The 13,556-nt window shown below is 38.4% G+C and overlaps 2 protein-coding genes across 3 annotated transcripts; one reads left to right on the top strand and one right to left on the bottom strand.

The window, feature by feature from the left end:
• Window positions 1–1,020: 1,020 nt before the first annotated feature.
• On the bottom strand, window positions 1,021–3,410 carry fkbp14 (FKBP prolyl isomerase 14). 2 transcript variants are annotated; one of them, XM_076889946.1, is made up of 4 exons: window positions 3,235–3,410; window positions 2,613–2,764; window positions 2,391–2,518; window positions 1,021–2,304 (listed from the first exon to the last, which is right to left on the bottom strand). In XM_076889946.1, the coding sequence occupies exons 1-4, from the start codon at window positions 3,393–3,395 to the stop codon at window positions 2,146–2,148; spliced, it is 600 nt and encodes a 199-aa protein (XP_076746061.1). In that variant the 5' UTR covers window positions 3,396–3,410; the 3' UTR covers window positions 1,021–2,145. The 2 variants fall into 2 exon arrangements, with proteins under 2 accessions (XP_076746061.1, XP_004541554.1); XM_004541497.3 differs by having other exon boundaries at window positions 3,016–3,376.
• Window positions 3,411–3,497: 87 nt separating this feature from the next.
• On the top strand, window positions 3,498–12,057 carry plekha8 (pleckstrin homology domain containing, family A (phosphoinositide binding specific) member 8). Its single transcript, XM_004541498.4, has 13 exons — window positions 3,498–3,762; window positions 4,177–4,293; window positions 4,406–4,561; window positions 4,718–4,839; window positions 5,048–5,206; window positions 5,326–5,366; window positions 5,580–5,698; window positions 6,423–6,750; window positions 7,553–7,638; window positions 9,378–9,436; window positions 9,769–9,970; window positions 10,059–10,120; window positions 10,225–12,057. Exons 1-13 carry the CDS (start codon window positions 3,723–3,725, stop codon window positions 10,420–10,422), a joined length of 1,689 nt encoding a protein of 562 aa, XP_004541555.2. The 5' UTR covers window positions 3,498–3,722; the 3' UTR covers window positions 10,423–12,057.
• Window positions 12,058–13,556: the final 1,499 nt, after the last annotated feature.

Below are 13,556 nucleotides of genomic sequence, written 5' to 3'. Positions count from 1 at the left end.
ACCACAGTGTTCACTTCCTGTTTGGTTGCTTAAATTCTCTCTCTGGCTTCAGAGCATATCACTGGTTCATGGCAGCATTTTATTTAACTGGAACTACATTTTAGCAGGAAATGATTGCTATAAAAATATATCGTTAATCCATCACAGTTTATCTAGATCATTATTTGTAAGATTATTAAGCGATTAGTTATAAACATCTAAAAAATTGTGGCGTAAATTACTTGCGCTTTATTCATGCATCCTGGAAAGCTTTCTGCACAGTATCATCAGATAACTTCTGGAGCCGTTGAAGCTTAGATTTACTGACAAGATATATGCCGATTTGATCCATGCTAAGCCAAAATGACAGCACTGACAATAATTAGTGACTTCTTTCATCTGTGAAGCATTGTTCTGCTGCATAACAGATTGCAACTTAATATTACCAGCCTGCTGAATCATCCCTAAACTAAACTTCTGCTCAACATCCTGTATGGCTTAAATATCCTGCAAATGCCGTGTTCCATACTGTGATACTCCATACCCACCATCCTATCCAGGCCACACTGTCAAGTTAACTAGTTTAGTAACAGTGGCCGCACTTACTGTCTGCTTCTTAATGACAGCCGGATTTTGTGTATATATGATTAAATATACACTGATAAGTGCTGTTGTATACTTAGGATTGAAGAAACACTAAAACACATTTTAGGCCTCAGCGCTGAAAGAAAATCAGTACTGTGGATGCCACTAATATAACATGATAGTTATTGAAAGCTTAGTAAATATAAATGAACTGGAAAAATATGAAGAGATAAAATTATTTTAGCCTCACCACATGGAATATTTATATCCATCATTATAAGTGGCTCAAACTGCATTGCAACTGTCTGATGATTTTCTCTCGACAGTAAGCAGTGCTATATGGGACTGTACTGCTGCATTCTCATTTGGGTAATTAGGCAGCCAACATAGGGAGAACGCTGGCTTTGTTATTTGGAGAGATTAAAGAGTTGCAAGCATTCAAGAAAACAAAAGAAGGACAAGAGTGCCCTCTATTGACTGCTGAACAAACACACAGAAGAAAATACAGACATATACTCACGGGCCTCTACACCAGTTCTCCTACTCATTAACACAAACATCTAATTGGCCAGTCACATGGTAGAATTTCAACATGTTCAACACGACCTGCTGAAGTTCAAACTGAGCATCAGAAGGAGGAAGAAAAGTGATTTAAGTTACTTCTTACACAGCGTGGTTTGGCGCTAGATGGCCTGGCCTGAGTATTTCAGAAACTGCTGATTTACTGAGATTTTCCTGCACAGCCATCTCTAGGGTTCACAGAGGATTATTGAACAAACAAATAAATAAAAACATCCAGTGAGTGGCAGTTTCCTGGATGAAAATGTCTTGTTGATGACAGAACAGAAGTCAGAGTGAGAATGGACAGACTGCTTTGAGCTCATAGAAATCCCGAAACAATTCAAATAACCCCTTATTACAACCCAGGTATGTGCAAGATACAAAATGAATCCAATACTGAATGCAAAACAAGTTGAACCTCATTGCAGATGGTCTACAGAAGCAGAAAACCGCACCAGGTGCCACTCCTGTTAGCTGAAAACGAGAAGTTGAGGCTATAATTTGCATAGGTTCACAAAAATTGGACGATAGAAGATTAGAAAAACGTTGCCTGGTCTGATGAGTGTTGATTGTTTTGTGGCATTCATACATTATAGGCTATACCTTGCATCAACAGATCAGGTTGTTTTCTTAATAATACAATAAAGCCTTGTTTAAACACCACAGCCTACCATTATCATGCTTTTATGACTAGAATGTGCCATTTTCCTGATGGCTACTTCCAGCTATGTCACAATATACTTTTTCGGGGCATTAATTATAAACGTAGTAAAGATAAATTAACAAAGATTTTTTTTATTTTCAAAATAATAGTTTAATGAATCCAGAACAGTGACCTAAATGCATTTGTGGTGGCATTTTCAGTGTATGTACAATAGAAATATAAATTAAAAAGTCCTTTTAATATAAAATAACACGACATCGAGCTGATATTTTCAAGTTCAGTCACAAAAATATGAGAGTGGAGTTCAAATAGTGTGAAAATATTATTTTAAAAAAACTGATAAAAAAAAAAGTCTTTTACAGTTCATCGTGCTGGTAGGTGAACTCCCTGGCAGATATAAACCCATCTTTATCTTCATCCTCGTTTTTGAAGATGTCATCCACCATAACTTCATGATGTGTGTCGTTGGGTGAGTAGCCATGTTTCTCAAATTCCTTCTTCAAGTACTCTTTTACCTGAAAGGTGTGGAGAGAAAATAGTAATGACAAAATAGATAGCCAGATAGCCAGGCAGACAGATCGCAAGCTAGCTAGCCAGATACCTCCAGTCTGGAGAGCTTCCAGTCATCATTTAGATCCATATCCCGGAAAGATTCGTGTGACCTGGGCCCATTTCGAATCTCCATGAGTTCAATGTCAAAAATGAGGGTGCTGCCTGGAGGAATTTTCCCTGTAAACCAATAAAAATGTCCAAGTGACAGAGATGTTACAGTGGAACGTTTTGTTTTGTTTTTTCTGTATGTGTTGCACATAGTTTGTGTTACCTTTTCCTTCCTTGCCATATGCCAGCGATGGAGGTACAGTCAGCTTCCTGCGCTCCCCTGTGCACATGTTCTGCAGACCCTTATCCCAACCCTTGAGCACCTCTCGGATCCCCAGGGTAAGCCACACAGGGTTTTTATCCCCATGTTTGCGGCTATCAGGAGTCAAAAAGAGACATGCAGTCAATATCCGGATGCCATACAGAGGACTGATATGCCAAATGTAAGTGGAATGAGGGTTAAGTGAGTGCCAGCCAACTATGTGAGGATATAAGTGTTGAGTTTGACTGTACAGCTGCACAAACGCAGAAATATGAGATGCTGCACATGTTCAGCGGCGTACAGTTTTAATAAGCAGTTGAGACTAAAGTATATGCAATACATGCATCACTGTTACATTTATTACCTGGAATGAAACATGGTGCCATTACTCTCCAGAAATCCCTCGTAATGAACAAGAAGCATGTCTCCGTTTTTTGACTTGCGGTGACACATGAAGGGTTTGTGTATCACCTCAATTTTCACTTCGGGCTCGGGCAGTTTTCCCCCAGTGACCAACACAAACAGTGATGCCAATAACGAGCAGAGAGAAAACAAGATCATACTTATAGATAACAGCACTTACTCATGAGAAGTGGATGAGATAACTTCAATTTCACTCTCTCTTTCTACAGAATTTAAAATAAAGACATGTAAAGAATGCCATACGTGGCACCCAACTTCTGCGACGAATGCACCCACTGTTGAGCTGTCTGCCCTCCTCCATCTGCAATTGGATAGCGTCATTCCTAAGCCCCGCCCTTTCTTTAGAATCTCTTCTTTCATTGATGCTTCCATGTGCCAATCACTACAATCCACACCTAGGCTACTTAAACCCATATGACGAAGGAGGGGGGCGGGGTGTGGTGAAGAAAGGCGATAGTAACGCTCAGGATCGGCTAGTGGCAGATTCACGAAAAAGTTTACGCACTTTTATCGACGTAGTTGGAATGCAAAGCGGTGAACGTTACTCCGAAAATCACACTCGGGCCCAATGGAGTCGCTACAGTCAGCTGGGCATCACGTCCTGTTGTGATAAACAAGTAATGAACGGGAAAAACACGCAATTAAATAATGGAAGGAATGCTGTATAAGTGGACCAATTACATAAGTGGTAGGTTAACACTAAAGTCTTTGCGTGCTTTCCGTTGTAGAGCTCGTTTTGAGGCTGCTAGCTAGCATGACAGCGAGTTTGTGACGTTAAAACGGACGAGCTACCGTTAGCTGCCCGCCAGCTTTGGTAGCGTATTGACCACTAGCATTCCTATCTTTGATAAATTAGCTGTTCAGTGAATTAGAGTTGAGCCGTTACGTCAGTCTTAGCTAGCAGCGCTCGGTCATGTCCACCACCTGTCGTTATAATCTGACTTCACAACCAATTAGTTGTTGCTAACATAACTTAAGACTCGTCAAGTTCACGAAGCTGGGTAACGCTGTATGTTGATGACTTTTCTAATGCTAAAAACTAAGTGCAGTTTACAGTAATGCCACAGCATTGATTCACTTATTTTTCCCATACGCTTTATAGGTTGGCAGCCTCGCTGGTTTGTGCTTCATGGAGGAACTTTGTCCTACTATGACTCTCAAGAAGATGCCTGGAAAGGGTGCAAGGGCAGCATTAAAATTTCCGTTTGTGAAATCCAAGGTCGGTGTGCTCCACTTTACTCTGTGCACGGTTTAACCAGAGCAAGCATCCTTTGGGTGCAGTACTGACAGGCATGTTCCCTTGCTTGCTGCTGTTTTTTTTTTTTTTTTAGTTCATTCCTCTGACTCTACACGAGTTGACCTGACCATACCAGGAGAGCAGTACTTTTACCTCAGAGCCATCAATGCAGCAGAAAGGCAGAAATGGCTGGTGGCGCTGGGAACAGCCAAAGCTTGCCTTACAGACAACCGAACCAAGAGAGAAAAAGGTATTTGGATACTTTACAAGATACTGTTGCAAGTAAAAACAGGCTAAAAGCGTTTAGACCTGGAATAGTACAGACCATACTTACATACAAGTGTTGTAAGGCATTTGCACGACTTCTCAAACTCTGATCTGCTGTCTGTGTGCACAATGAATACAGAGCTTCAGGAGAATACAGAGGCGCTGAAAACTAAGATGTCAGAACTCAGATTGTACTGTGACCTTCTCCTCCAACAAGTAAACAAGATCAAGGAGAATGATGAGCTAGGAGACACGCCAGAGGTAAGGTTAAAGTTTGGATGAGCTGATGAAATGTGATATGCTGCTGTTAGTGTGAAACTGCAGTATAGAGTAGCTAGTTTGCAGTTGCTATGTACGTATTAATAGACAAGAAACAGTTGTTGTATACGTCTTGAATCTTTTGGCTTGGATTTCAGCAGATTTCGTTAGCAATCTACACCCAACATGTATGTTTGTGTTTCCTTCTCAGATGGGTCTAGACACTGGGAATATGGTGAAGTCTACATGCACGACTTTCCTTAAGACTCTAGAGGAATGCATGCAGATAGCAAATCGTACTTTCACTACAGATTTGGCAACACAGAGTCCACCAGGAACTCCTCCAGTAGCACCCATCAAACCTCAGAAGGTATACTTCTCTCACCAGCTCTGTGTGGGCAAGCTAGTATAATTGCTCTGGGATTGTTTTCCAAAAATCAAAATATGCGTAGTCACCCAGTGTTTGTCTGTGTTGTGCTGTCTCCACAGATTAAACACAGCCATCATTTAAATCAGAACCTTGGAGAAAAGTAGGTGGCTTCTCTTACTGTATTGAATGATTTTATCGCTCATGAAGTGCCACGTAGGTGCTAAAGGTAGCACAGAGCAAAGAGATGTTCAAACAAAAATACAGTTTCAAAAGGTTTCTGTTGATATTCTGCCATTGTTGTTGCATTTTGTCAAGGGCATAATTTCTGTCCCAGCTTTTTAGAATTGACACATTGTCCTGAAACATATTACAGGTGGAAAGATTTGTCCGAAACCTCAGGAGAAACAATTGCACATGACAGCCAGACCCTTGACTCCGGGCCAGAGGGACCAGATGAGCCAGGCAGACCAGAAAACCAATCTTCTCCATCAGGTAGGTCAGGTTGCCAGCCACTCGCTTTTCTTGCTGGGGAAGTTCCTGAACTAAAAACCATTACCGCATTCCACAAAGGAAAGACTACACAGCACTCAAGGGCCCTGGTTGTTGTTTGTGTATTCTATGAACTGAAGTGAATAGATTATTGTCTTTTAGTGAGTACAGTGATGGATGACTTGTTCCATTATTACATTTCCCTTAGCAGTGACAAAGCCTTTACACAAAGGGGCCATTGCTGAGAAATAAGACTAGTCTTTTCATACTTTATTACTTTGATTGGGATCTATATAGTAAGTCAATGGAGATGCAGAGGTTTTTAATGTTTATTTTCTTATATTGTATTTTAATGTAGCATAAGAAAATAAATTAATATATGCAATATAGCCATTTAAAAAGATAGCTGTCTCTTTGTGAGTGCTCGTATTTCTTCATATTGTCATCTCAGCTATACAGCTCTGGCTCTGGGTGCAGCTGCTTCACCCACCTGCTATTCAAATCTTCTATTTGCAAGCATCAGCCAATAAGAAGAAAGTTGTCTTACAGGGAGAGATGAGGAACCTAAAATGGCTTGAGTTGCTGTACCAACTGTGAATTTGTGATGCTACTGGAGTAGCTTTCTCAGGGTCATAGGTCGTGTTTAATAAAAAAAAATGTGTAGACACTAGACTGATTTTTGACAGTCTAATTTGCAAAAAGACTCATGCATCGTTGTTTCATGCAGACACTGAAACAGCCAGCAGCTCAGAAGTCCACAAGGATCAAGTTAATCCTAGCTTACCTACTACCCAGACCACCCCTGAGATTGAACACTATGACCAGCCAGCAGAGGGGGATGACGAGAGTGAAGATGATGAACAAAAGCAGATAGGACAAGAGCAGATGGACAAAGTGGACCAAAGTCAGACGCATGACAACAACAATGGGGACGTGAAGGATTTTCGACTTCAGCACCAAGAAGAGGGTGAAGAAGAAGGCGAGATTCCCAGAAAGTCAACTGAGTCAGAAGACACAGAGCAGGTGGAAACATTCTTCAGCACAATGAGTCACAGGTATGAAAATGCCACTCAGGAAGCTCACATCCCTTAGGACACTTTACTTACTGTGGGAATTTAAGTATACAATTGTCTGTGATATTTCACTGCTGCAGTATTAAACTCATTTAATTTATATGTATAGTATATTTGTAACTAAGGCTCTGCGCTTGTGCTGTATCTTCTGACTAGACTGCACAGTGACTTAGTTTGTTAATAATAATAGTGCTGCAGTATTGCACAGAATAGTTTAATAACAAGTTTGAAAAAGTCAGTTTTTAAGATCTTACAGTCAAGTGTTTTATATCAGTGTGTTCTCTCTTGATCACATGACACAGAGAGGCCCTCGTCTGATATTTGGGTTTGTAAACCTGTTTTGTTAACTTTTCTTTCTTTTTCAAATACTTTTTTTTTTTTTTTTTTTTTTTTAAGATTCTGAGAGTGTAATCGAACATGTGGCTAGAGTGTGATTTACATCTGTACTGTTTGAGGTGAATGTTATTGTAATGCAGGAATCAAACAAAGGGAAAGATTAGTGAAAACCACCGCTCTTTTAAGTTTTAGATGAAGTAGTCTTGGGTACTTTTGTCAGAGTTGCATGATGTTTTGTGTGACTTGTCTCTCTGGCTTGGTTTTGAAATGTATGCTCCTCTAATTAGTGTGGATGTTGATTAAGCATCCACAGTATTGTTCTTCTAATCTTTATTATCATGTTTTCTTTCTGTTTGCTTTTGGTCAAATAAAAACTGATATGGGATAGCTTCCCTCTAATATATTCTGCTGTTTGAATCTATTCTACTTCTTGTTTTTTGTTTTTTAGATTTAGTGATATAAGACTGGATGACGACAATGGTATCCCTACACAAGAGTTTTTGGACTCATGCTATGCAATAGTACCTGTATTAGGTAGGCCGGTTACTTTAAGCCTCTCTTCATCTTTATCTGACACCCTGTTCCTAATTCTCATGGTTCCCATTTGCATTTCTTGTAATCTCAGCATTTTTAACTCCGATAAAGAAAAAAAAGACAATCACTTTCATTTGCTGTTTTCCCCCTCTTTTATGTACATGTTCTGTCCTTCATAATCTTTGCAATTAATGAGGTGGCAGCTTTCTATCACAGGTTCTTCATCACACTTTTCCTTCATGTCTCTGTTACTTTCTTTTTGCACATGTATGTCTGTCTTTAGTTGTTCTTTGTAGCCCAAAATAATATCATATGACAAGGTTAATCATAAGAATTAGGTCATGCACATTTTTGTGCTGTGTGCACACTTTGTTACTCACAGTGTATTACGTCATGATAAAAAGTCGCCATTCACAGAATTACAAAGTGAAGAAGTGCAAGACCTGAGTAACATGGAGCCAAAAACATTGTTTTTTTTGTTTTGTTTTATAAAAAGGGTCTGCCTTGTTTGTCAGAGTTATTCCTGTGTTAACAAATACCAAGGCTGAAGTAGGATTATTAGGAATTATCTTTAAACAACAGCTTTCAATTAGCACACATGTAAGAGGTCGAAGGGAATGTTAGTCTGTATTTCACATGAACTGACATCAGTAAAGGTTACTTACTAGGGGTGGTGGAAAAAATCGATACTGTGTAGTATCGTGATATTTTGTTTGCTAATAATGTATCGATACAGGGACAGCAGAAATCGATATTTTGTTACAAAAAACGTTTTTGTGGACTGGAACTCTGACTTCAGAGCATGTTGATCAGCTCCTTTTTCTGAGCAAGAATCCTGACATTCCTTCACTGTCCAAATGTGTTTAACTTTTTTTTTTGGTAGCAATAAACATGACAGTTTACGTATTTTAATTTAAGACATGTTTTATTTTAATTAAGTTTAAAACTTTTTTATTTAATGTAAAATTATATTTTGTTTTAATTAACTTTCAAATTCTTCAGTTGCTGAATGGGCTGCATAGTTTTCATAAATTGCATAGTTCAGAATAGCTATAATTGTACCAGATGGTTGCATTCAGTTAAGTTGGACTAGACTGTAATACAAACCGTTCAGTTTGTCAACAATAAAACTGACTGAAATGAGAGAAAGACTGAGTGCGAGACTTTGATATTAGATAAAATGAATATTGATAAAGTTTACCTTTATGTACAGAATCTGAATATCGCAAAATATTTTTAAAAAATCGCAATAATATCGTATCGTGCGTTAAGTATTGTGATAATATCGTATCGTGGGATGTATGGTGATTCCCACCTCTATTACTTACAGTGAGCTGTTTTCTAAAGTTAAAATTACTTATAAGAGAGAAACTTGATGTATGTAATGGTTGTCTATAGATAAACACATAAAACATCTCAATAAGCTTAAATTTGTATCTGAACTAACGTGACCTCTTAGCTAAAGCCTATTCCCAGCTTTGTTTGAAAGTTTACAGCCCACAGTGATGGTAACCTATTTTTGTCTGTGTGTGTCCTATACTTAATACAGTCCAGTAGGTCTTAGAGTGCACCGTAATCCCTCATTTCAGTGTTATATTTAGTTTAAATCTGAAGGACATCTAAGCAGCCTGTTATTACTTAAAAACATCAAAACATTGTGCACTCAAAGTAGGACACAAGTTGAGAATCTGTGCTTCAGAACCAGCAAAAAAAAGTTATCATAGATTCTCTCTTCTCAGACAAACTGGGATCCACAGTGTTTGCACCAGTTAAAATGGATTTTGTCGGAAACATAAAGGTAAGAGCACATGATTTTGGTTAATCGAAGGAATAACAGTGAAGTTGGTCTTTAAAAGTTGCTCTAAATTATTCAATCACATTTTCAAAACTGCATTAAAGAGTAGAGTCCAATCAGTCATACAGTTTGTCAGTAATGAGGTATTTATTTCATTCCCCTTTTTTGTTTAGCTTTAGTGTTCTGTCCATTTCTTGTTAATATTTTTTGTCAACAAGCATATTTAACTATATACTGTGTATTAAATATTCATTAATTGCAGTTGGTCGTTGAAAGTCAGAACAGTCTACCGGAGTAGAGAGTACTATGTCACAGTGTCTCGTGTTCTGTTGTAGAAAATTCACCAGAAGCTAAGGTCAGACCCTGAGAGCTTTTCTACACTACAGTCTATTGTGCTGCATGAAGTAGAGACAGATGTTGCCCAGGTGCGCAATTCTGCAACAGAGGCTCTGCTGTGGCTCAGACGAGGGCTGAAGTTCCTCAAGGAGTTTCTGTCAGAAGTCAACGCTGGAGAGCAAGACATCCAGGGAGCACTAAGTAATGCATTTCTGTTTTACAATGCACATCTTAACATAAGTTCAAACACGTAAAAGTGTTGAATTGTTCCTTCTTTTCTTTCACCCAGACAACGCTTATGGGAAGACTCTTCGGCAGTACCACGGGTGGGTTGTCCGTGGTGTATTTGCTGTAGGTATTTTTATTTTTTTACCCAGTCCAGTATTAATACCTTCTGAGTATATTTATTCTTTGTGTGACAAGTACTTGACTTTTTTTTTTTTTCCCCCCCCCAGTTGGCGCTCAGAGCTTCCCCGTCTTATCAAAGTTTCACAGCTGCTTTAGTGTCAAGAGAAGGTGACAAGCTGAAGAGCGATTTTATCAACGGCATGCACAGGGATCTGGGAGTGTATCTGCCTGCCATGGAGAAGCAGCTGGCCATTCTTGATGCATTATATGAAGAATACAACCTTGAGTCTGACGAGGTGGTGTGAAATAAGAACAAGAGATGCTCACGGTTCAGAGAAGAACAGAGCCCCTCTGAATGGGCAGAGTAGTGGCTAACTGCTGGAAGAAAGGTGTACAAAGTAGTGTGAGACTGTCTCGTGTCATTTTGAGACGTTTCAGTAGTTTTTAAACTCTACAGCAGGAGAGGTTTTGGTATGAAGAGGGTGTTCATGTGTGTACTTACGACCCGAGAAGGGTTTAACTGAGCAGTACAATTAATTAAGGTTGGTTTGAGGAGATTTAAATTCCAAGTCTTGTTCCAGAGACCGGTGACAGCGAAGGTGTTTCTAATCTGATTATGCAGACTCCAACCATAATTATTCATTGTGACATTTGTTTCTGGTTGTTGCTGTATTGTGGCTTAAGGCGTACTCTACATGCTTTAAGGTATTTAAGCACAGGGTATTTGGTTCTGGTCAGTTCCTTGTAAAATTGTTTGATTCCCTTTGAATTGATCAGTATGATCAATATGAAACTATTATCAATGTTGTTTTTTTTCTTCTTGGCTTCAGTGAGATACGATGATGCTTCCAACTAGCACAAAGCACTATTTTTTTTTTTTTTTTTTTTTTTTAGCAAAAAAAAAAAAAAAAAAGCAAAAACTATTCCCAAAATGTGTCTTAAGTATGTGATTGAATTACCTACTAAGCTAACTTTTAGTCAGTTATATAAATATTTTCCTGTACTTACTATAAAAGCTTAGTAAACATTACTATGTGTATATATTTTTCCCTGAAAATGAATTCAGATTGTGCAGTTTGACAATGGATTTGTTGTGTTTTACATAATGTCATTGTGAGCTGTTGCTCAAAGTTTCCAAGTGGACCAAAAAGGAACTGTCATGTGAATGGCTTTAGCCTCTGCTGCCTACAGTAACTGAAAACAAGAAAGGAAACCGCATAGCTGTTAAAAATATTGACAACTGCTGTTCATGTGGACATCTGCACAAACCTATGCATTTTTACAATGTCTATTTATTATACCATAAGTTATAAAGTTCACATTAATGACATGAATTGTTCTGTCCAACTTTTGTGTGAATGTATGGACATTTGTATTCATAAGGCATGCTTTTTACTGCATGTTTGGTGTATTTAGCAACAGGTGCCAGGCCAAGGGCTTGAAGTGAGTAAATGAGTAATCCTAAAAGTGGTAGTTACAGAACAGTAACCATTTTCAGCTTATCGTCCATGCTATTGTACATACCATTGTTAAGTGTTGTTACCAGGTGTACTTAATATTTTATTGATGTCCAATTAGTGAAATGATCAGTAAGACTGCTCTTGCAGGCTGGGTTAACATTTGACTGCAAATTCACTGAGCCATTTGAAAAAAACAAAACAAAAAAGCAGGAAAATTATCTTAGGGCTTTAAAAAGAAGCTTACCGGATAGTATTTTCAACTTTATTATTGTTATTTTTATTTTAAGAATGCAAACACTTAAAAACTCCTGTACAGTAAATAAGTCATTTGCAGTAGGTTTACATCACAGGTGTGCAATAGGCTTATTTCTGATGAGTTTTAATATTAATCCTTTAGATATTCTGTTGTAATATTACAACAAATAATTGTTTTTTCTATGGATGTAAATAAGATGCTATTTGATTTTTTGCAAAATAAACATAATTAAGTTGCAGTTTGTCTTCTGTCATGCTGAAGTTAAATATGCTACCATGTGGTTTACGTGCCTAGAGGTAAAGGCTCTTTACTTACTGTGCCAACTATACACTCACTGTCCGTTTATTAGGTGCACCTGTTAGTGCAGATGACCTGCTGAAGTGACTTGATTTAAGTGACTTTGAGCGTGGCATGGCTGTTGGTACCAGATCAGAAACTGCTGAACTACTATGACTTCCAATGAATTTCCTATTTTGCATGACCATTTCTGGGGTTTACAGGGAATGATCTGAAAAAGGCAAAGACGATAGAAGATTGGAAAAATGTTGCTTGGTCAGATGAATGCCACTTCTTTTGTGAAATTCACATGGTAGAGTCCCTTGGATGTTTATTTTGCATGAAAGCATGCATCTATTCTCCCTTCCAATGGTCATGGCAGGTGGTGGTGGTGTAATGATGTCGGTACACTTTGGGCATGTTAGCATTGTTTCTGACCATGTCCATCCCTTTATAACCACAGTGTACCTAACATCCGATGGCTACTTCCAGCAGAATAATGTCCCATGCTACAAAGCTTAAATGAACTCAAACTGGTTTCTTGAACATAACAGTGAGTACACTGTACTCAAACGGCCTTCACAGTCACCAGATCTCAACGCAGTAGAGCATCTTCAGCAACATCAGTTCGCACAGAGCTTGGGAAGAAGGCATTGTCCTTTCCTGCCCTGTCTTCATGCAGTACATTGCAGAAGCTCTCTCAGTTGATTTCACTTGCAGACTTTAAAAGACATACAAATGTTTTTATGAAATCATCTCTGGGAACTTGTTCATGTTTTAATATGACTGTGTATGTTATACATATTTAGCCATTTTATTGCTTTTTTATTGTTGTAATTTTAATATGTTTGTCTGGAGCAGGTCTCTTGGAAGTGAGACACTCAGTCTCAAAGGCTAAATTAAAAAAAAATCTTTTGGGGTGTTTGGCATAAAAGGAGATTCTCATCACTGATGTACAGCTGGTAAATCTGCAGCAACTCAGTGATGCTATTATCAATTTTGACCAAAAGATTTTGGTCAAATTTTTGAAGGCAAAATAATTTCCAACCCAGTGTTTTCAATATGTGCCTAACACAGTGACTGTTGAGTGCAAATAAGAAACAGATAGTAAATAGTTTGTCGTAACAACTGTGGTACCAATCTTAAATAATACTTCTGTATATCATTTTCTGTTTCAAGTGATTATTTTGCATGTGCATTAATCAGCACCACTGCACCCAGGATACCAGCAGTTCTTATCTATAGGTCAGGGATTTTCACTTGGCTTAGGTGAAGCAGTTGGGTCTCTGCCAGCTTCCTGTCCTGTGGTTTCCTTTGCATCGCCCCATGTACCACAGCTGTAATGCTACACCAGTCAGTCTACACTAAAATAACCTTGTAGTGGAAAAAAAGAGTGTCATTTTTCCATAGGTATCATTTTAATACCTATGTGAGCTGAACATAGACC

This window comes from Maylandia zebra, linkage group LG11 (assembly GCF_041146795.1).
Source record: "Maylandia zebra isolate NMK-2024a linkage group LG11, Mzebra_GT3a, whole genome shotgun sequence".
Taxonomy (NCBI): Eukaryota; Metazoa; Chordata; class Actinopteri; order Cichliformes; family Cichlidae; genus Maylandia; species Maylandia zebra.
This window is presented reverse-complemented; position numbering and strand designations above follow the sequence as displayed.

What these genes read in the sequence shown, in the direction of transcription:
- plekha8 (XM_004541498.4), top strand. Translation starts at nt 3,723, where the DNA reads ATGGAAGGAATGCTGTATAAGTGGACCAATTACATAAGTG. An exon ending in TTCCGTTTGTGAAATCCAAG is followed by an intron (nt 4,294 to 4,405) that starts GTCGGTGTGCTC and finishes TTTTTTTTTTAG; the next exon opens with TTCATTCCTCTGACTCTACA. An exon ending in AAACCAATCTTCTCCATCAG is followed by an intron (nt 5,699 to 6,422) that starts GTAGGTCAGGTT and finishes TGTTTCATGCAG; the next exon opens with ACACTGAAACAGCCAGCAGC.
- fkbp14 (XM_004541497.3), bottom strand. Translation starts at nt 3,212, where the DNA reads ATGATCTTGTTTTCTCTCTGCTCGTTATTGGCATCACTGTTTGTGTTG. An exon ending in ATATGGCAAGGAAGGAAAAG is followed by an intron (nt 2,519 to 2,612) that starts GTAACACAAACT and finishes ATTGGTTTACAG; the next exon opens with GGAAAATTCCTCCAGGCAGC. An exon ending in GGAAGCTCTCCAGACTGGAG is followed by an intron (nt 2,305 to 2,390) that starts GTATCTGGCTAG and finishes CACACCTTTCAG; the next exon opens with GTAAAAGAGTACTTGAAGAA.